Here is a 27,453-nt window from a genome sequence, read left to right as displayed (position 1 = left end):
AGATAAGCAAGAGCCTGGAATAAAAAATTTCCAACATACATAAAACATTTAAAATCAGAATTTATAAATAAGTACTTTATACTATAAAAGTATATTTGTACTTTATGAAAACTGGGCAAAAGATACAAGCAAGCAATTCACAAAAATATTAACAAGAGATATGTCAAATATGCTAAAGGTCTTAGGTAAATGAGTATTAGAAGGTCACTTTTTGACCATCTCATAAGCATAAATTTACATCATTCTCATATAAAGCCTATTTTGAAAACAACTTGATAGTTATCTAATAAGATTCTAAATCCAGAATTCTAATTTTCTTAACCTATCCTGAAGAAATACTGTACTTGTACATATGCACAAAGATGCACATAATATAATGTTCATTATAGGAGTGTTTTTATTAGCAAAAATTGAACTGGTTAAATAGATGTAATTATGTTACCTGTCTACCATGATAGAATAATAATAAGTTTGACCTGTATGTTCTTACAGGGTAGTCTCCAACATATATTCTTCGGGGGAAAAAACACAGACTGCAAAATAATAAAGTATGATCCCATTTATCTTAAAATAAATTTTTGAAATTTACACATATACGTAAGTATGAATGTATGTAAACAAAAACTTTGACTAGCATGTTAAACTACTGATGGTAGCTTCCTTCTCAACAGCAGAATAAAGATGATCTTCATAGTTTGCTCTGCATAATTCTATTTCAATCTTTTACAATATATTTACGCATTATTTGTACAATTTTGAAAACCTTATCAACCTAATTTTAAAATAGATATCTTAAAAACTCACTTTCGTGATAATAACTTCTTGCTTCTGGCCAAGTCTATGGCATCTGTCAAAGCACTGATCTTCAGCAGCTGGATTCCAGGCCTAAGAAGAACATGAGTTGGATAATCACCACCCTGATCTGTGAGTGTTCTGCACAAGTCCTTTTGGTGCAGTATTATTCACTCACCTTTTACTGACTGAAATCTTTCTGAATGAATTCAGATAATGACATTACAAATGCTCTGGGGACAAAAATTTCCACACAGCCCCTGACTACCTCCCCCAATCACTACTATGATAGGCAGGTATTCTCCCCCCTGTCATTTCACTACACCGCTTCTAGTACCTAATACAGGGCCTGATACCTAGAAAGCACACAGTATAAATGATTGCTGATTAATCAAATAATATCTTTCTCATCCCCCCCCACCCATTTTACAATCAAACTATATCTGCTTAACAGAGGAAGTTTATACGCTCTTTTAAATTACTTAATTTACATGAGAAAAGATAGGTAATTGAGTCCATTTATGAAAAAGTTTTCTCCCTTTCTGCTGGTGTTTGGTTCTTTTTCTTTCATTTTCCTCCTTTCATTATGTAAAAGCACAAAAAAAGATTTCAGGAGTAATGAGAAGTCCTAAAAATTATTTTAAGACTCTGCCATACAATTTTCAGTATCTATTTTGAACTAAAAAAGTAACATTAGGGCTTCCCTGGTGGCGCAGTGGTTGAGAGTCCGCCTGCCAATGCAGGGGACGCGGGTTGGTGCCCCAGTCCGGGAAGATCCCACATGCCGCAGAGCGGCTAGGCCCGTGAGCCATGGCCGCTGAGCCTGCGCGTCCGGAGCCTGTGCTCCGCAACGGGAGAGGCCACAACAGTGAGAGGCCCACGTACCGCAAAAGAAAGAAAAAAAAAGTAACATTAGCTAACTAACATTGGCATTATCATGGGCACTGTCTTAAGGTGAAGAATAAAACAATGAAGCACTGAAAAGGGAAGATAAGCAAAAAAGATATAGAGCTCTTCAGTCTAGAAAGATAGGAGTCAAGTGGTTTTGAAATAATATGAATTGTCAGGGTAGGGATCATTAAGTTTTAAACTAAACTATGGGATGACTCTTGAAGCTGAAAACGGTGTTTTGGAGAAAAGGAACATTTATACAGCAAAGTGCCAACTGAAAATAGAAACAAAATCATAAATTAATATGTAGATGACAAGTTTATAGTACAACTTAGGCAGTTATTTTCTTCTTTTTAAAGTTCGCTTGAGGGACTCCCCTGGTGGCGCAGTGGTTAAGAATCTGCCTGCCAATGCAGGGGACACAGGTTTGATCCCTGGTCCAGGAAGATCCCACATGCCACAGAGCAACTAAGCCCATGTGCCACAACTACTGAGCCTGCGCTCTAGAGCCCGCGAGCCACAATTACTGAGGCCCACATGCCTGGAGACTGTGCTCTGCAGCAGGAAAGGCCACTGCAGTGAGGGGCCCGCACACCGCAGTTAAGAGTGGCCCCCGCTCGCAGCAACTAGAGAAACCCCACGCACAGCAACGAAGAGCCAACGCAGCCAAAGAAAAATTTTTTAATAAAAATAAAAAGTAAACTTCCCTTGAGATCGAGAGAAAAGGAGATTTTACTCTTAATTTGCTATAATTTGATTTGGGGATTGTTTTTCGGTATAAAAGTTAGATTTAAAGGACTTATTTAGCTTATGAGTTTCTAAAACTGACATTCTGTGAATATTTTGTATTTTACAATTGGACCCATTTTGAAACCACTATACTTAAGAGCTCAGATAAAATGCTCCTCTCCGCTGTCTTTTGTCTAGGAACCTCATGGTGCGACGGCAGTATACATCAAGTATAACTAAATGTATAATAAAATTTACTTGATGATAATATAAAACTGATAGCTCCCATTGTCATATGTAGTGATGAAGGAAGCAATTAACTTTATCAAAAGCTCATAATGAAAAAAAGCTCATAATGAAACATCAAAATACATCAAATAAATCTTAACATATATATAATACTCAACAAAGAGGTAAAAGTCTTCATGAGCAATGTTTTTGGTTTTTTTTTTTTTTTTTTTTACTGAATCTTATTTTTCTAGGACCTGGCTTTTGTTTTAAAGTTAGAAACAATATCTGAAAACTTGAAATGTTCAATGAAAAACAACCAACTTACTATGAAACTATTAAAACATTCTGTAAGTTTCCTAAAAGTATAACTGTTAAAGAGTTTAGTCTCTGGTCAACTTTACAATACTAATTAAATTACTGTATTTTGTATTAACAACCTCTTCCTTATGAAGTACTAAGATTATAACCAAAAAATAATAATTTGGGAATCTGTTCCAAAAATCAGCTTCTAGAATTATCATCCGGTTAGCTAACATGTAACTTAACCTGCAGTTACAATGCATATTTTTTATAATAACCATAATACTAAAACTCTAGCAAAGATTTAAAACTTCATCCACAGAACTTAGGCAAGAAAATACAACAGACCACTGCCATCCCGATGGCATTAACATGCAACCCATGAATGCCTAAGTATGGCTCTGGTTGTAATATTACTGGAAAGGTTACCCTCAGGTGAGGCAAAAAAGCCTTGGTAACAGGTACATGCTTCAACTAGATAGCCTAACCAGAATAACTCAAAATTTGTATCTTAGTAAAATTTCTTTATGCTATGAATTTTCTGAGTTTCAGGCAGCAAGCTAAAACCACAAACCTTAGATCTGTGAATGCACAGAAACAGCACAGGGTTGCCTCTAGCCCAAACAGTACCCAATGCAAATTAGAAACTGAATTAGTTCAGAGTGCTTCCAGTCCAAAAAGCCCTTTTGTGCAATCAGAAAAAAAGTGCTCCTATGTGGATGCAACTCTAAGTCACACAGTTTGATGTGTCAAGTTCAGAGTGAATTTTAACTCCCACTCTACCCCTAGACCTGTACTGCGCACAGTAATTACACTGTATTAGACACTAAAGTTTACCCAAAGCATTCCATTAATGGTACTTGTTTCTAAAACTGTGATGCTGGACCATGTGCACCTAAAATCACCTATGGTCTATATAAAAATGCAGTTTCCTGAGTCTCATCCAAGAACTCCTAAATCTGAAGACAGAGGTCAAATTGCATTTCCTAATTCCTATGCACATTAAAGCTTGAGACTATTAGCACCATGATGGTGGCTACTTTGTCTATCTTGTTTATATCCAGACTCCCTGTGCCAGTAAGATTCCCTGACACAAAGTAAGATCTCATTATTCATGGGCCGAATCAATGAAAACACTTCCCTAAAGCATTAGAGTTAATAGAAACTTATTCTATATATAGAAGAGCAGTAGAAAAGCACAGCGTAATACTTATAAACATGGACTCTGATCCTGATTTGTATATCACTAGCTGTGTGACAGGGCAAGCTATTTCATTTCCCTATGTTTCAGTTTCCTCACGTGTAAAATGGGGATAGTAACAAGATCCATCTCATAGAGATGTTGTGAGAATTTCAGTTGATATATGTAAAGCACTTAAGAGAAAGCCCTTTAAAACACTTTTACTAAGTTATTGTCTATTTCTAAAGTTTGCCTAAGAATTTTCACAATCAGTTACAACTATAAAGGTATTTGCCAAATAGTTTTTTGTTTTTATTTTTTTTAAGAAGTGGTAACATACCAAAAGGTCTACAAAACTACTTACTGGATCCATTAAAAATACTCGAGAAGCTGCAGAAAGATTCAAACCAACTCCACCTGCTTTTAAGGATAGAAGCATTATAGTTGGAGATCCTGCTTCAGTGTTTTGAAAACACTGAATTGATTCAACTCTTTTCTTTTGGGCCATAGAACCATCCAAACGAGTAAACACAAATCCAGAGGCTCTAATGGAGGGGACAAAAGAGACAAGAAACACTACACTATAAAAACATGTTAAGTAACTAATCTTTTCATTCAACCAATTCTTTCACTAATTTCTGCTGACAAATATTTACTAATCATCTACTAATATGTCAGGCCCTGAGGTCAACCTTTTTCCTATGAACTCAGGACTTAATCTTTAAAATTCTAAGTTCTCAGGAGTATTCTTTATTGTTACTGTTATTTTAGATAGATGAAATGAATAAAACTGGTAAAACATACATAATGATTTTTTGCTATCCAAATTAAAACATTTATATAAAATCCTTTTGCTCCAAGTGAGAAACACTGTTGAACTTACCTGAGTGGTGTTTCTATTAAAGACAGAAATGTTGTAAACTGAGAAACAACTAAACTTTTTATGTTGGGGTTCTTCTTTCTTAAATCAATCAATGCATGCATTAGAGCATTAATCTGAAAAAAATTAGGATACCCATTAGATTCCATTTTGAATTGGAAGAGAAAGGTCCTGCCATATTATCTCCCTAAAATACAAATGTAAAAGACCACCAGTTTTTTTAAAAATTGAGACTAAAAAAATACTATCATAATCTGAACGCTTTCTCTCAAATTCACCACCAGAAAGAAACAAAAAGCCAGTAACCACCAACAGAGCATAATACTCAACTTGACAGGATTAAAAGCAGAATTACTATTTCTAAATATGGTATTTCTTTATATAAACATAAAACAAATATTCAAACATTTGCACATGTATATTTACCTTCGAACTGGATGTCCATTCCATATTAGGCTTTTTCTCAGTGTCACATGCCAATTCTTCTGGAGGACATTCTAATAAATTGTCTCCATGTATATCATTTCTGCATAAAGGGCATTTAGCATGTGGCTATATAAGAAAGAACAAAGTACGAGTGACACTTAACAAAGGAACAGAAATATAAATTTGCCTAAAAATTTTAAAAGGCATGGTAAATTCTATTTCCCTAACAGCCAGCATTATATTAAACCTTTTATTAGATTCATCCATTTGAGATAAATGTGTACATGCTGAACTCCAGGCAGATATAATGTTCTAATGTAGTAAGTGGGTTTGGTAAAGAAGAGAGCAAAAGTAGGTGATCCTGACTAGCAGCAAGAGCTTGAAACAATAAATATTATACTATTTTCAGACAAATAAAGAAACCATGAATAAGTTTCTTGAACCTAATTATAATATACCATAGAACTATTCTTTAGAAGAAAAAAGAAAAATTTCCTTCTTAATAGCCTATAAGGCCAGTCCAGATCTGTTAAGTCCTATCAGGTTCATTCAAAGCAGTTATCTGTTGTGTCCCTTTTGTACCAAGGCATACTAATAAGATTATACCTAAAATAACTACATACCAAATACCATTACAATAAAAAAGATTCTGAACCTAAAACAATGTTAGAAGTCAGTATAGTAGAGTTACCTTTAGAGAGGAGGGAGAGAGTAATGATTGGGAAGGAACACAGGAAGATCTGGGTAGTAGTTATATGGATTTGTTTACTTCGTAATTCACTGAGCTATACAATCATGGCACGTGCATTTTCCATTATATGTGTAATATATCTCAATAAAAATGTTTTAAAAAATTATACCTCAGAAGGATTGCTTAAAGGATTATTCCACTTCACATGAATCTAGACCTACCTTGCTATAGTAGCCAACAGCCATGCATGGCAGTTAAGCTGTTGAAACGTGGTAAAGACAAATTGAGATGTGTTCTAAGTGCACAATACCCCTGAATTTTGAACACTTAAGTTTTAAAAAATCATGTAAGGTATCTTATTAATTTTTTATATTTTAGATATACTGGATAAATAAAAATGCATTAAAAGAATTAACTTCATCTGTTTTACTAGAAATTTTTAAATTACCTTTGTGTCTCACATTATCAATCTATTTCTTAGACAAAGATGATCTAAAGAGTTAGTAAAACTAAATTATTGACTGTGAAATATACCTCCAAAAATGTCTTTTTATATGAAAAGGGCTTAATTATATGAAACATATCTATTAAAACACTGATAAAATTAACTATATATAAAAGGTACACTAGTAAATCCAAGTGCAAAACCCTTTATAGTCTCTGTTGGACTTGGGTTTTCATTACACTCAACACTGCAACACCACTCCATCAAACACTCAATTTGTATTCAGCATAAAACTAACCTGCTCATTCTGAATGACTTGGCAAATGCAGGGTTTACAAAAGACGTGTGCACAATGTGTTATGACAGGAACCGTTAAAGAATCCAAGCAAATGGCACATTCTTCATCAGAACCTGAGCTCAGAATTAATTTCATCTTCCTTATTAACTTCTTTCGTAGTTCTTCAGGTGTATCATTTCCTAGAGAAAAGGCTGAAAAATTAATTTCAGAGCAAGACTTGTAATATGACTAGACAATCTTAATCTTCCTTATATAGGGAAAAGTTTTGCTTGGGTAGTCTTAAGTCTTTTTATTTATTTATTTTTTTTTTTACCACAGGCAAAAAGCACGATTTAAATTTGAAATTTTAAGAAAAATTCAGAAGTTCCACATAACATACCTTACACAGAAACATCACTATAACACCATCTGTGGGTACTACCGTAGAATAAAAGGCCGATCCAATTTGAACCTTTCTTCTAAGACTATCACTGGAAATCCTTGAAAACCTCATTAATATTCCATTTCATTGTTGAGAGGTTCTTGAGTATATTTCTAGTTGAGTCCTATTCTAAAATCAATGTCCATTTGACAAATAAACTAAATTTAGGCCATATGAAAAATTTCTCATTCTGATTTAAATATCTCTAATAAATATGATGTGTAAACCAATCACATTTACGTACCTGAGGGACCACTGGAAGACACTGCGTTTGTAAGAAGGTGAGTATGACAACAAATCTGCCGCAATCTAAGCAAAAGACCCAGGACATCTGCATAGTGTGCAAGGACAGTCCCTTCATTAAAATACCTAGAGGTAAAAACGTTAAATATTATGAAGGCCCCTAAACAATAATATTTCCTATTCTAAAACAGTGCAACAAAAATGGCATTGTTTTCTTCTTCCCTGGAAATCACTTCAAAACATGAATGGAAAACAGAAAAGTAAAATCTATCTTTAATGAAACCAGGAGAGCTTTGTAACAATAAAGCAAAGTATATGAGAAATGGCTGCCAACTGCAGTAGAAGTCAAAAAGGAAGATACTGAGAGATATGACTGCAGATCTCAAGCAGACCTGCCAGAGCACAGTTCTTCAAAATAGCATTCCCTGAGGAGAAAATCACCATCTCTCATGTGCATGGCTCATGGCTTGAATGTCCCTGGACAAGTTTATACCAAGACGGAGGGAAGGCAAGCTGAATAAGGAAACACATGGCCCTACTGTGTTTTCAGAAAAGACTATAACTACAGCATTCCATATTGTAAGGAACCCTAAAGCTTCTGATCTCTGTTTTATGAGCACAAGTAAAATCTGAAAGAACTCACATGTAACCCTGAGTCATAATGAAATAAGGGTATATTTCCTGCCAGTCGAGGATACAGCTATGACTCCTGTCCCTTCACATGAATCTCTTGCAAATAGCTAGTCCAGAAAGAACTCAAGACATTCATATATGAGTAACAATCAGCAAAGAGCAAGGGAGAGAACAAATGGCAGTGAAAGAAAACTCACCAGAAAAATGTTGCCATAGAGCAACATAAAAATTAAAAATTATGACCAAGAATGCTGCCATGATTTAACACCACTCAATAAAACAGTTCCTCCTAAAAAAACACCAATAGCTTAAAGTAGAGACAAAACTTGAAAAGGTAGGGCAAAACAAAATAGAGATCAAAGATGAGCTGGTACAGCTAAAAAGTATGAAAGAGAAAAGTAAACTATCAGAGAAAGCCACAGGGAAGCCAGCATAAAAGAGAGTAGCCACTGATAAAAACATAAGAATGTGGAAAACAGGATTGAGAAAAGCAAAATTAAACAGAAAGATGTAAATGATTAGAATAAAATGATACCTATGGAAAAAAAAGAATATCCAGCATACACAGAGATAAATAAAATAATGGAACAGAAAACAGTATTTAAGAAAACTTTCCCAAAAGGGGGTGCAAGGGAAGACTGGAATCTACAGATTTAAATGGTACCACATGTTCCATAAAAATATCAACAGAGATCCTGGTGAAACTGCTGGACTTTAAAGAAAAGAATAAGATAAAAATCAAGGTTTTCCATGGAACTATTCAATATAAAATACAGTAGAACAAAGACAATACAGGTTCTGAAGAAACAATGGGTGATCCAAAAATTATATACCAAGGCAATCTGGTATTTAAGTATTAAGGCAATAGGAGAAATATAGCCTAATGGTTAAGAGGACAGACTCTAGAGCTAGACTGTCTGAATTCAAAATCTGGCTCTGTCAATTTAACTGTGAAAACTTGGGCAGGTTTCTCATCCTGTGTCTTGAGCTTCCTCAGCTGTAACAGTGGTATAAATACATACCTCATAGGACTGTTGTATTTAAAAAAGTCAGTACATGCAAAGCATTTAGAATAGTGCTGGACTATGGTAAATGATAAATATCTGCTGATATTATTAGTAAGAGTAGTATTATGGCAACAAATGCTTCTCAGTATTCAAGAATGCAAGGAATAGGCAATATAAAGATTGAACTTACAAATTCTAGAACCAAACTACCTGAATTTAAACACCACCTCTGTCATTCATTAGCTGTGTGACACAGTGTAAGTCACCTAACTGCTCTGTGCCTCAGATCCTTCATCTGTAAAATGTAGGTAATCCTTGTACTGACTTAATAGGATTGTTGTGAATTAATACACATAAAGCTCTTAGATGAATGCATAACACATAGTAAGTGCTCAATAAATGTTAGTAAATGTACTACCGGGCTTCCCTGGTGGCGCAGTGGTTGGGAGTCCGCCTGCCGATGCAGGGGACACGGGTTCGTGCCCCGGTCCGGGAGGATCCCACATGCCGCGGAGCGGCTGGGCCCGTGAGCCGTGGCCGCTGGGCCTGCACGTCCGGAGCCTGTGCTCCGCAACGGGAGGGGCCGCAGCGGTGAGAGGCCCGTGTACCACAAAAAAAAAAAAAAAAAAAAAAAAAAAAAATGTACTACCTATTAAGATTTTTTTTTTTTTTTTTTTTTTTTTTTGCGGTACGCGGGCCTCTCACCGCTGCGGCCCCTCCCGTTGCGGAGCACAGGCTCCGGACGTGCAGGCCCAGCGGCCACGGCTCACGGGCCCAGCCGCTCCACGGCATGTGGGATCCTCCCGGACCGGGGCACGAACCCGTGTCCCCTGCATCGACAGGCGGACTCTCAACCACTGCGCCACCAGGGAAGCCCAGACATTTTTTAAATAACATTTTTTCTCTGAGAACAGTTTCAATAAAGTTACTCTTTTTCAACCTTTTCAAACAGAATAACATTTACCAATAGTCTAATTATTCCCTGGCACCACTTCTTACACTGAAAATGAATATTTCAGTTTAAGAAATTTCTTTTGAGTGCCAGATACAGAAGTAGAAGTTTCCTCCTACCTCACCAGCTACTCCTGTCTTGTTAGAACTCTTCTCTAACTTCACTCACTCTCTTGGTGATCTTATCCAGTCTCCCGGCTAAAATGGCCATTTACACACAGGTGACTTTCAAATTTATATCAAACCAAGAGCATTCCCGTGAACTCTGATCTCATATCCAACTGACTATGTGACATCTCCACTTGGAAATCACACAGGCATCACACAATCAATGTGTCCAAAGCTGAGTTTCTCGTCTTCCCTGAAAACACTCTGCCCCTCCCTATAGACCTGTTCTGCAAATGGCAATTCCATCCTTCTAGCCACCCATGTGATAAACCTTGCAGTTATCTTTCACTCCTCTCTCCCACACCCCATACTAGATCAATCAGCAAGTTCTGTTGGCTCTACCTTCAAAATACAACAGAATCCGGGCATTTCTCACCCCCTTCATCACTACTACTGTAGTAAAAACAAGAACACCATCATCCCTTACTTTGATTTTTGCCACTATTCTCCCTACTTATGCCTTGACTCTACAATGTAAGTCTTAACACAGCAGCCAGTTATCCTTTAAAAATATAAGTAAAATTAAGTCACTCGTGGTTCAAAACCCTTCCTTCAAAGGTTCCCAAATCTCATAAACAGTAAAAGCCAAAGTTCTTCAAATATGCCACAATGCCTCACATAACTGTCATCCACCCCCACTCCAACAGCTCTCTGACATCATCACTATTTTCCGCCTTGCTCATATTATCCAGCCACACTTGCCTCTCTGTTGCTCAAGCTCCCCAGGTATGCTCCCAACTCAGGGCCTTTACACTTGCTGTTCCCCTCTGCCAGAAATGCCCCCCAACCCCAATCTCCTTTCAACCTTTTCCCACGTATCACCCTCTCAGTGAAATCATCTTCCCCAAATACCCTATCAAAACAGCTTCAGTGCTCCCTTACCTCCTTTCTCTGCTTTACTTATTTTCCATAAAACTTAATTTTTTAATCATCTGTTACCTCCCACTGAAATATAAACTCCTTGAGGGTACAGATTTTTGTCTGCTTTACTCTGCTGTGTCCCAATGTGTACAACAGTGCCTGGCACACAGGCACTTAATAAATTTTGGTTGAAAGAATGAATATGAAGGAAACTTGAATCACCACTGCAAGATTCTGAACTCTGAAATCGCTTGCTTAGAACAATCTTTCTCAATATTCCTAATTCCTATTAAACCTGCTTTGTACCTCACTGAAGTTCCTATGTTTTGAAGATTCCCCTATATTCTCAACCCTGTCCTGCCTTCACTTGTCTCCTACTCATTCTGGTTCCTTCATGCATTCACATCAAACGTGCTCTTGCTTAGACTACAATTTCTCACCTACCAATCCCCAATACCTTTAATCTACACTTCATCAGCTCCGAGTTCCCGATTTCCATGTGTGGTTGGAAAGTCGTACTGATTTAACTTTTACATAGATCCAATACCATGTGGAGCCTGTCTACCACTCTAAAAACCTTACTTTTTGCAATGGCTGCAAATCCAGTCTACCTTCCTCAACTTCCCACTGCCTTACTCTGTAGATATCTTGTCTTATAGTTCACTGGTTGTACTCTTGATATTATTTACCTCCATAGTAGGCTTTATTTTTCTCCATCAACTTTTTTATTCTCTTTTCTATCTGTAGTTTCTTCCATGTTCTCTTCCTCTCAAAGCAATTACACAAACAAAACCATCAAAAAATTGGTCCAGCAGCCAACTGTCAATCCTATCTACCAGTCTTCTTCCTTTTAAAGACCAACTTCGTGAAAAATGGTCTACCCCTACAGCTGGCTACTTCTTTGCAATCCCTTTGCTCCTACAATTTGGCTACGTATCTCATCATTCTAGTGAAACCATTCTGGGAGTTTATACTGGTAACTTCTGAATCACCAAATTATTGTAAATAGCCTTTACTAAGTCTCTGCACTATGTGACACTACTGACCATATATTCTTTCTTGATTACAGTCTTTACTGGAATTCTGTAACAGTTTCTCTACTTTCTTCATACATCTCCCCTTGACAGAAGCTCTTCCAGTGGCTCCTTTTTATTTTCCTATGTCTTTAATGTGGAACGTTCCCCCAAGTTTTAGTCCTTAATAGGTTTATTTTCTCTAGATATACTTCTCTCAATGTTTTTAATCTTCTCCCATGACATAGAACCAGGAATAGAAGCAAGCAAGGTCTTCTGACTAGCAATCCAAGACTTGCCATTTCACGTAAACTTTTTTCCTAACTTAAGGAATTACTTACCTGGTGAATTATAATATTATTTCACTTACTTCAACTATTAATTTGTTAAAAAGTAAATAGTTAAAAAAAAAATTATACTTCAGTGCACTTAATAAGACTTTATTGCTAACGTACCTAAAAAATGCTATTCAATTAAAGTTAACAAAGAAAATAAAAACTAATTTCTAAAATGACTTTCTTTCTCCATACCTTCCAATAGTAGCTCTGCCTTCATTCTTCACAGACTGGTAAATCTTCCTCTCTTCATCTGAAAGTGTAATGTGCTGAATAAATACTTTACGTTCTGGTAACTCCAAAACAGGTTTTCCTCTAATTTTGCTTGTCTTTGTTCTTCTAAGTGTAATATTTTTAATTAGGGACTGTAAACGCCTAATCAAAATAAAAGAAATAATCACATAACTTTTTATTTCTTCGTAAGTTAATTTAATGAGAACGGAAAAGAATATCTTAATCTATTACCATACTAAAACCTTAGTAAAGATTTTTTTTTAAAAAAACGCTTATTTGGAGTTTTATCCAATCTTATAATGACAGACATAGTCTACAAAGAGAAAATTACAGTAACAAAATACATTTAAATTTGCCCTCAATTCAGTACCTGTCACAGTTTAATCTTTTATCCTGTCCTTATTTTTCTTAAGCTCTCTCCCCGTTTTTCTAATCACTAACCCTCTTTTTCCTTCTCAATTCTGTCAACTACACTACCCAAAGTTTGACACTCAAATTCTTAAAAAGTAGCTATTAAGCGCAAGGCATTATACTAATATTTATGTATTTATGTATCATAAATACATAAATGAGTAAGATCTTATCTTCAAAAACTTTCTCCAGTAATATGAAAATCAAGGTACATTATTTTTATAAAGTAATGAATGCCAAAAATAAAAATTAAAACATGATGTGGCAATTCAGAAGAGGGATAAATGCCTTCCAGATTCTACAACCTTTACAATCTCTTTTCTCAATATCAGAAAAAAAAAAAGGAAGCAACTCTTTAAAAAAAGATTTTTTCCTAACACTGAAATATAAATACAATTTCTTAAATCAAAATTTAAATAGTTGGTTCTGAGGAATCAAGTAGACAGTACTGCAAACTAGGTTAGTGGCTTTTGAATCTTTTTCACTGTAACCCACAGTAAGAAACATATTTTACTCCATCCATCAAACACACAGAAACACATACACATATAACAGAAACAAACATTTCACAAAACAATACTGTGTGTGATGCACTCTGCTATTTTCCTAAATCTTCTACTCTATTTCATTTTCTTTAATGAACAGCTATAATGCTAGCTGCCATCTTTATGATTTCACAAAATGCTAATGAATCCTAAACGCTCTGTCTGAAAACCACTGCTCCAGGCAAAAAATCTGAACATTAGCCTAGTACCTTGCAAAATGGCTATCAGCAAGTTGATATTTATGAGAAGTTGAGTTTTTATCTGTCTCCGCCAGAAACAACTTTCTGTCTTGTAAAACTCTTGTTAATGCCACTGTATTACCACATCATTCAGCTATCACTATATAAAGCTATACAATGGGGGTCCCCAACCCCCAGGCCATGGACCGGCACCTGTCCGTGGCCTGTTAGGAACCGGGCCACACAGCAGGAGGTGGGCAGCAGATGAGCAAGCAAAGCTTCATCTGTATTTACAGCCGCTCCCCATCGTTCGCGTTACCACCTGAGCTCCGCCTCCTGTCAGATCGGCGGCGGCATTAGATTCTCACAGGAGCACGAACCCTACTGTGAACTGCACCTGCGAGGGGTCTAGGTCGTGTGCTCCTTATGAGAATCTAATGCCTGATGATCTGAGGTGGAGCTGAGGCAGTGATGCTAGCGCTGGGGAGCGGCTGCAAATACAGATTATCATTAGCAGGGAGGTTAGACTGCACAGAGACCATAATAAATCAGTTGCTTACAGACTCATATCAAAACCCTGTCAGTGAGTAGCAAGTGAAAACAAGCTCAGGGCTCCCACTGATTCTGCATTATGGTGAGTTGAATAATTACTTCATTATATATTACAATGTAATGATAATAGAAATAAAGTGCACAATAAACGTAATGTGCTTGAATCATCCCGAAACCATCCCCCACCCCATCCCCGTCAGTGGAAAAACTGTCTTCCACGAAACTGGTCCCTGGTGCCAGAAAGATTGGGGACCACTGCTATACAAGATAAGTTATGAAAATTTAGTGCATATTGGATTCTCTGAGCATATAATGTTTTTCCTGTCACTACTTAATTTATTAATGGTGGTTTTGAGGGTAAGAGCAACACACAAAGACCATATAGCTCTGCCTTCACAGTTCTGACTAAAATCAGGGGAAAGGAGAGTTAACCTTTTAGTGGTAGGTAGAGATATTTATCCCTCCAAACAAGAATCATCAGTTTTTTGACAGTCAAAGACATTGAGCTGTAAACACTTTTTGGAGAGGAAAGCCAACAGTCAGGTTAAAATAGTAATGAAAGTGGCAACTGCTTCAAGCTGCGAAAAATTATTTGTAGCTAATATTAATCAGTTGTCCTGAAATTACTGACCTAAGTCCACCTTCATCTCCCATTGTGACAGGACGCTGTATTGTTCTATGCCACCATTCTCTATCAAGAAATGGTTTAAGTTTTAAGAAGGAAAGAAGAGACCACAAGTCCTTTAAAGAATTCTGAATTGGAGTGCCTAAAAAGAACAGAAAACTGTTATAACTCTATATCCAGAGTACACAATCAAAATATCCACAGGCCCAATCAACGGAGACAACACTTGAAAATGGGCACTTTGTTCTAAGCGCACCCACTAACTATTAAGCTGTGACTATAATCCTTTGTTAAACATATACACAATCTCAAAATACAGTCTGGCTCTGATTTTTAGCTCTCACTTGCCATACTAACAAAAAGACCACAGACCCCGTAAACTCAACTTTCTCCCTATCAAGAACATTTGCTTATTTGATTTTTAAATCAGCAGCACTAGCAAGAAGAAAAAAACTAATTTGAGTTTATATTCTCGTCCCCATCTTCCAGTACAGGTTCATGAGTAGCAAACAAGCTCCATGATGGGAAGTAGAGAAATCAAGATTCTAATTGGAGGATTAAAGTGTCTAGAGTTCCAAAGTTCAAAAATAAGTATAGTGACTGTTCCATAAATGAACTATAATTCAAATGTTGCTATATCATGGGCAGCTATAAAAAAAAGTCAAAATGTTTTATTAAATGATTTCTATAATTGATTTTTGGGAGAGACTTTATATCCACTTGAAGTTTACAAAGTTACCTCATAACTTACTTAACCATACATATTTGGGAATTCATTTTTCTTAAAGTACATGCTATCATTACCTGTCAATACCCATCTTCTTTCTGCTTCTAAATCAAGTACAGCTTTTGTCTGCTGAGCATTTGGATTTCGTATGGCATGTCCTTCATCCAGGATCACTCTTAGCCACCTTATGCTATGCAGTGGACTATCAGCTTTAGTCTGAAATAAATGTTTCATATGAATTAAAAACACAGGAAAGTAAAATAATACTTTATGTAATTTGATAAGTAATATGAGTTGTTATTCTTTAATATCATCACTTACTATGTGGTAGGTACTGCTTTAAGCACTACATATATTAAATTATTAAATGTTCACAAACTTACGAAGTACTATTACTTGTGTTTTACAGATGAGAAAATTGAAGCACCAAGGTGTGACGTATGTTGCTCAAAGTACCACAGCTATGAAGTGCAGAGCTAGCATTCAAACCCAGGTAGTCTAGCTCTCTGATGAGACCTTGGTTCAAAACACTGAGCTATTCTTATTCTGCCTCAGATTCAAACATATGATGATATAAAGATTGTCAGTAAAAATAATTATTTGAATATAACATAATTACTTTTATGTAAAAGTTAATGTTCTTACCTAAAGACTAAAATTTTTATAGTAAAGTATTTTGGAAAACATTTTAACTTAACAACCGGAATTATAGGCAAACAACAATTAGAATTCTAAATGAACTGGGAAACAAATTTCAGATACAAAAAAGCTTATTTTTAAATTGAGATAAACAATTATCAATCACTATGACAGAAAACAATATTCCAGAATATCAGAAAAAGTAAGAATTCATTTGCTAATTGCTATATACACTTAATTACAATTCAGATTTTAAAATTTAAATGCTTTAAATATAAAATATTCCTAAATTATTATCTAAAGGAAGTTGAACTTTTTTTTTTTTTGCAAAATATTAAAAAACAATTTCCTCTTGGGGGGACTAGAGAGGCAGAGCTGCAGCATCACCCTCCAAGAGGTGACCCCCAGTGCCAGCCCCCCACACCAGTACAGGAAGGCCAGGCAGCCCCACACCCCAGCAGATGGGGTCCCTGGGCTCAGCTGTTGGGCTGTGAGGACAGCCTGATGCTCAGGTTTCCCCACCTGTACAGTATGGTAAATCTGTGCAGGTAGTGTGGTAAATGCCGCACCTTAAGAAACCTGTGAAACTCCTGATTTAGAGATCCTTAATTTGGGGCTAGAACCCATGGATGGGATTTAGGGCACTCCTACCAGTTCCTGAAATTATATACAAAATTATGTGGATATGTATGCACATGAATGCTTCTGGAAAAAGGGTCTAGAGCAGCACTGTCGAATAGGAATGTCATGCAAGCCACGTATGTCATATTAAATTTTCCAGTAGCCACACTTTAAAAAGTAACAAGATATAGGTAAAATTAATTGTAATAAAATATTTTATTAAAAAAAATTTCCCGTTTACTTCCTATATATTAAGGGAAGAGTATAAAGCCTGAATTTTAGAACACTTTAGAAACCTGAAGCAATTACTTAAATTCAACTTCCAAAAATCTCTGAGTATCAACATACTTACTCCATAGTCATGAGTTAAAATATTATATGTAGTCAAAACAATATCCTGTTTTGAAAGCAAGGCTGGGTCTCTAACACGATCAGGACCATAATAAACATAAAAATTCAAGTGCACATCTGATTTTATATGTTGTCCAAACTGGTCCTAAAAGAAAATTAGAAATATTTTAATAATAAGTAGGTTAGTGTGAGGTTCAATATGTGTATAAAATGTACTGTCTTGGCAGTAGTGTCACAAATCAAACTACCAAAATTGCATAAAAACAAGTTTCATGCAATCTAAACTAAAACAACAACAATGATAATAACAATACTAGTTATTTTATTGTCAGGGAAACTGACATATATACAATAATAATACATTATATAAATTTTGCCTGTCCCTACCAGTGGGCAGCTGCTTCATTTTTAGAAGGAAAAAGCAACCAAGCTTTTTTAAAACAGTAAGTTATTTTTAATTTAGTATTTTACAAAAAGGGTCTTTAATGCTTCCATTTAGTGACTTAGTATTATCAAAATTAAACACTGAAAGAACAGTAGGCGATATTTTCATGAATGTAGGTAGAGATTCAAGCACAGTATCTACTTTCATTCATTTATTATAGGCCTACTGTTTGCCAGGTATCAACCAGAAAGGTGGTGCAGCTAAAGAGAAAAATAACACCTGGTCCCTGTCCTCCTTGACAGCATGATCAGTTTTAAAAACTTGAGAATTTTTTGTCTGCTTTGGTTTTTTTTAACTCAAGAAAACAGTAGATCCAGGAGATTCTGAGCAAGAAAAAAAAAAAAAAAGATTAGAAAGAGACAGAAGGTACTAAGGAGACACAGCTGGGAAACTAATAGATGAAAAATGAAAAAGATGATGAAGACCTATACCAGACTGGCAAAAGTAAGAACAGAATGGAAAGGACCAGTGTGAGAGACAGTGACTGATGGGACTTGAGAACTAATTAAATATGAGATATGAAGAAAAGGGAGAAGACAAAAGAAGACTCTGATACTTAAAGTAACTACTAGAAGAACTGTGTGATAAAGATACAGAGAAGTTTAAAAAAAGAAGGGAAAGCAGGCATAAAGATGAGAAAGACATAACAAGTATTATTATTTTAGACATTTAAAATTTTTGGTCACCATAGAATATCTGACTGGAGAAATATACTACAAAAATTTAAATACTGGCCTGTAATGCAGGTGTAGATACAGACTTTAAAGTTATCAGTAGACAGTACATGAAGCTACAGGAATGAATAAGATTTTCTAAGGAGAACAAATACAATGAGGAAACCAGGTTAGGGGAAGAGCCTTCAGAGAGCAATATTTAAAGAGCACAGCTTATGCTTCTATTGGGAGATAAGACATGATGTCTGAGATATGATTTTAAATATTCCAGCAAAGAAAAAAATAGAGCAAATGTGGTAAACTTTTGATTCTTGAATCTAGATGACTAATGGAGATCTCATTACAAATTTTCATAATACAAAAAAAAAAGCTTTAAGTGAAAAAAAGGCAGACTACATAGGAAGCATGGAAGGGAGAGGTAGAGAAAAACAGTGGTCAGAAAATTGGGATAGCAAACAAAATCTTGGGCAGGGGACCAAAGAATATCAAAGTTTCAAGAATGAATACAAGATCAATTTTTTTTTTTTTTTTTTTTTGCGGTACGTGGGCCTCTCACTGTTGTGGCCTCTCCCGTTGCGGAGCACAGGCTCTGGGCGCGCAGGCCCAGCGGCCATGGCTCACGGGCCCAGCCGCTCCGCGGCATGTGGGATCTTCCCGGACCGGGGCACGAACCCGTGTCCCCTGCCTCGGCAGGCGGACTCTCAACCACTGCGCCACCAGGGAAGCCCCAAGATCAAATTTTTACTTTGTAATTTATGTTCATTCCCTCTCTTTACCAAAAGGATTAAAGATTTACAAAATAACACATAACAAAAAGTAATAAAAGGGAAACAAAGTAAGGGCAGAGGAAAAGAAAAAGGGAACTCACTGGACATGGCAACAATGAAGTCTTTGAAGGCCTTCAAAAAGAGTTTCTATGGAGGGTGGGAGCAAAAACCAGACTTACTGACTTACTGTGGGCTAAAGAGAGAATGAAATCTGAAACAGTAAAGGCAAAAATACAGAAAAGAGGATAAAACATGAAAGAGTAAAGGTGAAAATGCAGAGAATTTTATCAAGAAATCTGGTGGAAAACGAAAGGAGAAAGTACAGTAAGAGAAAACTGAATCAAGGGGTTACCTTGAAATGAAACAGAGAATATCTGTGGAAAGATCAGACTTGACATAAAAGAAAATTAACTCTTTTGGAGAAAGAGAACTATAGTATTGAGTTTCTAGTCACTGTGCTGGGTTGCGTGTGTGTGTGTGTGTGTGTCTGTGAGAATGAAACAGGTGTTATTATTTAATTTTCCATTGGGAGGATAAATAATCTGTCTAAATATCCAGAAAAATTATGTGGTGTAAGTGGGATTGGTATCTTCCTCCTTTAACTGGATTCTTTCCCATGTCTGAAGACAAAGAAGGGAAGATAAGGTACTTCTAGCTTGTTTATTACGGTGCTAGGTTATGTTACCGGGGGGCTTGGAAGAGAGCAGCTTGTCAAGAGATTGCAAAATTATAATTCTTATCCCTGTATGCTCAGCCATCACTCATTCCTTTAAAAGTCAGTTTTTCCATAACCACAGTAGGCATGATTTTGCCAAGGTTTCCTTTCTTAAGTTTATATACTAAACTTTGGGGGTTTTTCCAAATATAAAATTATAATGACATACTAATTACCGATTTTAAAAACACATATCCATGGCCCCAAGCAGTTAAAAAATCACTGTTATTTTGTTTATACCTCCATTAATACTTGTAAACCTCACCCTGAAACTGCTATTCAAGTACCCATGTACTGTCTTTCCAGCAATGGACCACACATCTAAAGAAATAGCATAGCTTTGTTGGAATAAAAAAAAAAAAAGAGCAAGAGAGAACTAAAACTCATCCTGGTCCTAAGAGGAAAAATGACACTAATGAGAAGACAGTGTAATTAAAAAAAATAATAAATACACCAAAAACTCATAATAAAAAGATAAGAGCCAAAGAAGGCAAAGCTACATGAAAGTCAAGAAGATATGAAAGAGGTCACAGAATCTGACAATTAGACAATAACCACTCATTTTTTCCAAGGAAATTTAGAGAACTGGTGGCAGAAGCCAAGTTAGAATGAGCTAAGGAGTTAGTAAATAAAAGCATAAAGTGGAAATTAAACCCCAAGAGTTATGACAGTGAATGCAAGAAGAGTAGCAACTTAAAGGTGAGACATAATCAAGAGAAAGTATTTAAAAATGTAAAAGACCTGAGTATGTTTCATGAAAGAGCCAGTGGAGAGAGACTGAATAATCAGGTAAGGGGAAAAATAACAAACAAAATGAAAAGGCAGAAAGAGATGGAATCTAATGTATAGACTAAGGTATTGCTCTTACAAAGAGTAGGACCTCTTCCACCTCTGAGATTAGAGGAGGAAAGGCCAGGAGAGATGCAGATAACCTTGGAGATGGCAAGAATGGAAGTTCACACCCAGTGGTCTTTTTGTTCACAGTGCTTCCAATAGAGTCATTATTTCATTATAACATGCAGCTTGAAGCTCAAACTGGAAAGGAAATAGAACCAAGCTGCTCCTACACATAACACATAAAGAGGTTCCATTCCAATGCAATGTTTTAGAACAGAAAAGCAATCTAGAAGAAGAAGAAAAAAAAAAAGACAATATTTTCTGGTGGTAGCCTTAAAAGCCTAGGCTCTAGAGTCAGAATGTTGGAGACTATATCCCAGCTCCATCAATTACTGGCTGGATGACCTTAGGCAAGTTACTTAATTTCTCTGTGTTTCAATTCAGTCCCCTGGAAAATGAGAATAATAGTCGTGAAGATTAAATGAGAAAATCTATGAAAAGAGCTCAGGAAACAACTGAGCACATAGGAGCTCACCAAATGTTATAAGCTGTTATAAAAACAAAAGTGATCTTTAGTGGTGTGCTTAAAAAAGAGGTTCCAACAGTTCATAAATAAGGTGGGGTCTTAAATTATACACTTTGGGGGACAGCAATGGAAGAGGCAGGAGTACAAGCCACATCTTACGACAGCAACTGACAATGTCTCTTTCTCTGCTATAAATGTTCAAAGAAAAATGACTTCAGTTCAGCAAATATAATCCCAATTCACTTAACAATTGCTTCAGTTTAAATATAAAGTGCTGACCAAGCATATTTCTTTCTTTTTATAGTGTCCGACAAATATAAATGACATGTTTTTAAAGGGCTGTGAAGACTTACAATCCAGTTGCTTAACACAGAAAGTGGACAGATGATCAGTGTTGTTCTTGGTCTCTCCTCAATATCAGTTTTCTTTGAACTCTCCACTGCAGATGCTCCTGAAAGAAGATACATACTTCAGCTGTTTTTTTTTTCCTCAAACATACACAAAGTCAATGAAGATATGACAAAAATGTGCCTCTATGAAGAGAAATTAGGAAGAATTAAAATGAAGGACTTCTGTTTCTAGTCATAAGGAAGTAACAGGAACTAGATATTACCCTGCCACTTCATACAACTAAAAATCCAGATAGGGATTATTTATGGGGGAAGGCAGAAGACTGTGACCGGGAAGGGGCATAAAGAGGAAGTTTGGAATATCTCCTAATACTCGTTAGGTTATTCATAGTTATTAAAGTTAACATTTGTTTTATGCAGTTTTCTGAATTGGTATTACAGTTAATATGGTAGCCAGACTCCAAGATGGGCCCCAATGATATCTACTTCCTGACAGTCACAACCTTGTGTAGTCCCTCCCACACTCAATAGAAATGATAGTTATCACTTCCGAGATTATAAAAGTTACAAAAGATACAGCTTCTGTCGCAGCGGCTCTCTACCTGTCTCTAGTTGGCTTCTCTCTCTGATCACCCCCTCTGGGGGAAGCCACCTGCCATGTTGTGAGGACACTCAGACACTCTATGGAAGGACACACTACAATTTTATTTTCCATTCCTCTATTAGACAGTACTTACATTATTACCAATATTTCACTAAAATAATGGGGTAATGAACACTATTTTTTCATATCTCCTAGTAGATATCAAGACAGTTCTAGCTCGTGTATCTCTGGCTTCATTATATTTGGCCTACTTGCTCTCCATGGTAATTTACACTTCCATCCACCATGCATTCCTGTTGCTACACAACTTGCCTATACTTGACACTGTGAGATTTTTTTTTCTTTTTTGGCTGCACCACGCAGCTTGCGGTATCTTAGTTCCCAGACCAGGAATTGAACCTGGGCCCTTGGCAGTGAGAGCACAAAGTTCTAACCACTGGACCACCAAGGGATTCCCTGAGACTTTTAAATATTTGTAAATATGATGGATGAGACACTATCTCACTGATCCTTTAATGTGCATTTACCCTATGATTCAGTCTGCCTATCTTTTCCTATGTTTATTAGTTATTTGGCTTTTCTTTCCATGGACTGTACATTTATATTCTTAGTGTCTATTCCCCTATTAGGCAGTCTTTTTCCTTTTTTTAATTTTTATTTATTTTTAAAAAATCTTTATTGGAGTATAACTGCTTTACAATGGTGTGTTAGTTTCTGCTTTATAACAAAGTGAATCAGCTATACATATACCCCATATCTCCTTGCTCTTGTGTCTCCCTCCCACCCTCCCTATCCCACCCCTCTAGGTGGTCATAGAGCACCGAGCTGATCTCCCTGTGCCATGTGGCTGCTTCCCACTAGCTATCTTTTTTACATACGATAGTATATATTAGTCCACGCCACTCGCTCACTTCGTCCCAGCTTACCCTTCCCCCTCCCGGTGTCCTCAAGTCCATTCTCTACATCTGCTTCATTATTCCTCTCCTGCCCCTAGGTTCTTTATAAGTATTTTTTTTATATTCCATATATAAGTGTTAGCATACGGTATTTGTTTTTCTCTTTCTCACTTACATCACTCTGTATGGCAGTCTCTAGGTCCATCCACCTCACTACAAATAACTCAATTTCGTTTCTTTCTCTGGCTGAGTAATATTCCATCGTATATATGTGCCACATCTTCGTTACCCATTCACCTGCTGATGAACACTTAGGTTGCTTCCATCTCCTGGCTACTGTAAACAGAGCTCCAATGAACATTGTGGTACATGACTCTTTTTGAATTATAGTTTTCTCAGGGTATATGCCCAGTACTGGGAATGCTGGGTCATATGGTAGTTCTATTTTTAGTTTTTTAAGGAACCTTCATACTGTTCTCCATAATGGCTGTATCAATTTACATTCCCACCAACAGTGCAAGAGGGTTCCCTTTTCTCCACACCTTCTCCAGCATTTTCTGTTTATAGATTTTTTGATGATGGCCATTCTGACTGGTGTGAGGTGATACCTCACTGTAGTTTTGATTTGCATTTCTTTAATGATTAGTCATGTTGAGCATCCTTTCATGTGTTTGTAGCCTGTCTATATCTTCTTTGGAGAAATCTCTATTTAGGTCTTCTGCCCATTTCTGGATTGGGTTGTTTGCTTTTTGATATTGAGCTGCATGAGCTGCTTGTAAATTTTGGAGCTTAGTCCTTTGTCTGTTGCTTCCTTTGCAAATGACAAAGGACTAATTATTTTCTCCCATTCTGAGGATTGTCTTTTGGTCTTGTTTATGGTTTCCTTTGCTGTGCAAAAGCTTTTAAGTTTCATTACGTGCCATTTGTTTCTTTTTGTTTTTATTTCCATTTCTCTAGGTGGTGGGTCAAAAAGAATCTTGCTGTGATGTATGTCATACAGTGTTCTGCCTATGTTTTCCTCTAAGAGTTTTATAGTGTCTGGACTTACGTTTAGGTCTTTAATCCATTTTGAGTTTATTTTCTGTATGGTGTTAGGGAGTCTTCTGATTTCATTGTTTTCCATGTAGCTGTCCAGTTTTCCCAGCACCACTTATTGAACAGGCTGTCTTTTTTCCATTGTATATTCTTGCCTCCTTCATCAAAAATAAGGTGACCATATATGCGTGGGTTTAACTCTAGGCTTTCTATCCTGTTCCATTGATCTATATTTCTGTTTTTGTGCCCGTACCATACTGTCTTGATTACTGTAGCTTTGTAGTATACTCTGAAGTCAGAGACCCTGATTCCTCCAGCTCAGTGTTTCTTTCTCAAGATTGCTTTGGCTATTCGGAGTCTTTTGTGTTTCCATACAAATTGTGAAATGTTTTGTTCTAGTTCTGTGAAAAATGCCAGTGGTAGTTTGATAGGGATTGCAGTGAATCTGTAGATTGCTTTGGGTAGTATAGTCATTTCCACAATGTTGATTCTTTCAATCCAAGAACATGGTATATCTCTCCATCTATTTGTATCATCTTTAATTTCCTTCATCAGTGTCTTATAGTTTTCTCCATATACGTGTTTTATCTCCTTAGGTAGGTAATTCCTAGGTATTTTATTCTTTTTCTTGCAACGGTAAACGGGAGTGTTTCCTTAATTTCTCTTTCAGATTTTTCATCATTGGTGTATAGGAATGCAAGAGATTTGTGTGTATTAATTTTGTATCCTCCTATTTACCAAATTCATTAATTAGCTCTAGTAGTTTTCTGGTAGCATTTTTAGGATTCTCTATGTATAGTATCATGTCATCTGCAAACAGTGACAGCTTTACTTCTTTTCTTATTTGCATTCCTTTTATTTCTTTTTCTTCTCTGATTGCTATGGCTAAAACTTCCAAAACTGTGTTGAATAATATTGGTGAGAGTGGGCAATCTTATCTTGTTCCTGATCTTAGTGGGAATGGTTTCAGTTATTCACCATTGAGAACGATGTTGACTATTGGTTTGTCATATATGGGCTTTATTATGTTGAGATAAGTCCCCTCTATGCCTACTTTCTGGAGGATTTTTATCATAAATCGGTGTTGGATTTTGTCAAAAGCTTTTTCTGCATCTATTGAGATGATCATAAGGTTCTTCCCCTTCACTTTGTTAATATGGTGTATCACATTGATTGTTTTGCATATATTGAAGAATCCTTGCATTCCTGGAATAAACCCCACTTGATCATGGTGTATGATCCTTTTAATGTTCTGTTGGATTCTGTCTGCTAGTATTTTGTTGAGGATTTTGCATGTATGTTCATCAGTGATATTGGGCTGTAGTTTTCTTTTTTTGTGACATCTTTGTCTGGTTTTGATAGCAGGGTGATGGTGGTCTCGGAGAATGAGTTTGGGAGTGTTCCTCCCTCTCCTATATTTTGGAAGAGTTTGAGAAGGACAGGTGTTAGCTCTTCTCTAAATGTTTGATACAATTCGTCTGTGAAGCTATCTGATCCTGAGCTTTTGTTTGCTGGAAGATTTTTAATCACAGTCTGAATTTCAGTGCTTGTGATTGGTCTGTTTATATTTTCTATTTCTTCAGTCTCGGAAGGTTGTGCTTTTCTAAGAATGCGTCCACTTCTTCCAGGCTGCCCATTTTATTCGCATATAGTTGCTTGTAGTAATCTCTCATGATTCTTTGTATTTCTGCAGTGTCAGTTGTTACTTCTTTTTCATTTCTAATTCTATTGATTTGAGTCCTCTCCCTTTTTGTCTTGATGAATCTTGCTAATGGTTTATCAATTTTGTTTATCTTCTCAAAGAACCAGCTTTTAGTTTTATTGATCTTTGTTACTGTTTTGTTTCTTTTTCATTTATTGCTGACCTGATCTTTATGATTTCTTTCCTTCTGCTAACTGTGGGGTTTTTTGTTCTTCTTTCTCTAATTGCTTTAGGTGTAAGGTTAGGTTGTTTCTTTGAGATGTTTCTTGTTTCTTGAGGTAGGACTGTATTGCTATAAACTTCCCTCTTAGAACTGCATATGCTGCATCCCATATGTTTTGGGTCATCATGTTTTCACTGTCATTTTCTCTAGGTATATTTTGATTTCCTCTTTGATTTCTTCAGTGATCTCTTGGTTATTAAGTAGTGTACTGTTTAGCCTCCATGTGTTTGTAGTTTTTACAGTTTCTTTCCTGTAACTGATACCTAGTCTCATAGCATTGTGGTTGGAAAAGATACTGGATACGATTTCAATTTTCTTAAATTTACCAAGGCTTGATTTGTGACCCAAGATATGATCTATCCTGGAGAATGTACCATGAGCACTTGGGAAGAAAGTGTACTCTGTTGTTTTTGGATGGTACGTCCTATAATTATCAAGTAAGTCCATCTTTTTTAATGTGTCCTTTAATGCTTGTGTTTCCTTATTTATTTTCATTTTGGATGATCTGTCCATTGGTCAGAGTGGGGTGTTAAAGTCCCCTACTATGATTGTGTTACTGTCGACTTCCCCTTTTATGGCTGTTAGTATTTGCCTTATGTATTGAGGTGCTCCTATGCTGGATGCATAAATACTTACAATTGTTATATCTTCTTCTTGGATTGATCCCTTGATCATTATGTAGTGTCCTTCTTTGTCTCTTGTAATAGTCTTTATTTTAAAGTCTATTTTGCCTGATATGAGAATTGCTACTCCAGCTTTCTTTTGATTTCCACTTGTGTGGAATATCTTTTTCCATCCCCTCACTTTCAGTCTGTATGTTTCCCTAGGTCTGAAGTGGGTCTCTTGTAGACAGCATATATGGGTCTTGTTTTTGTATCCATTCAGCCAGTCTATGTCTTTTGGTTGGAGCATTAATCCATTTACATTTAAGGTAATTATTGATATGTATGTTCCTATTACCATTTTCTTAATCGTTTTGGCTTTGTTATCATAGGTCTTTTCCTTCTCTTGTGTTTCCTGCCTAGAGAAGTTCCTTTAGCATTTGCTGTAAAGCTGGTTTGCTGGTGCTGAATTCTCTTAGTTTTGCTTGTCTGTAAAAGTTTTAATTTCTCCGTTGAATCTGAATGAGATCCTTGCTGGGTAGAGTAATGCTGGCTGTAGGTTTTTCCCTTTCATCACTTTAAATATGTCCTGCCATTCCCTTCTGGCTTGCAGCGTTTCTGCTGAAAGATCAGCTGTTAATCTTATGGGGATTCCCTTTTATGTTATTTGTTGTTTTTCCCTTGCTGCTTTTAGTATT

General features: G+C 36.3%; 1 protein-coding gene across 2 annotated transcripts in view; it reads right to left on the bottom strand.

Moving 5' to 3' along the window:
• HLTF (helicase like transcription factor) overlaps positions 1–27,453 on the bottom strand; it is a 72,672-nt gene that overhangs the window by 4,424 nt on the left and 40,795 nt on the right. For both annotated transcript variants that reach the window (XM_081235445.1, XM_081235444.1), the window contains exons 14-24: positions 21,697–21,794; positions 17,381–17,524; positions 15,846–15,984; positions 15,048–15,183; positions 12,691–12,870; positions 7,529–7,653; positions 6,864–7,042; positions 5,430–5,555; positions 5,007–5,119; positions 4,488–4,668; positions 805–885 (exon numbers count right to left, since the gene is read on the bottom strand). In XM_081235445.1, coding sequence (XP_081091571.1) covers positions 805–885; positions 4,488–4,668; positions 5,007–5,119; positions 5,430–5,555; positions 6,864–7,042; positions 7,529–7,653; positions 12,691–12,870; positions 15,048–15,183; positions 15,846–15,984; positions 17,381–17,524; positions 21,697–21,794 — 1,502 coding nt within the window. The remainder of the gene's footprint in view (positions 1–804; positions 886–4,487; positions 4,669–5,006; positions 5,120–5,429; positions 5,556–6,863; positions 7,043–7,528; positions 7,654–12,690; positions 12,871–15,047; positions 15,184–15,845; positions 15,985–17,380; positions 17,525–21,696; positions 21,795–27,453) is intronic.

Source organism: Mesoplodon bidens, assembly GCF_964165515.1.
Source record: "Mesoplodon bidens genome assembly, chromosome: 5".
NCBI lineage: Eukaryota > Metazoa > Chordata > Mammalia > Artiodactyla > Ziphiidae > Mesoplodon > Mesoplodon bidens.
Note: the sequence above shows the minus strand (reverse complement) of the source record. Positions and strands in the feature narration are given on the sequence as shown.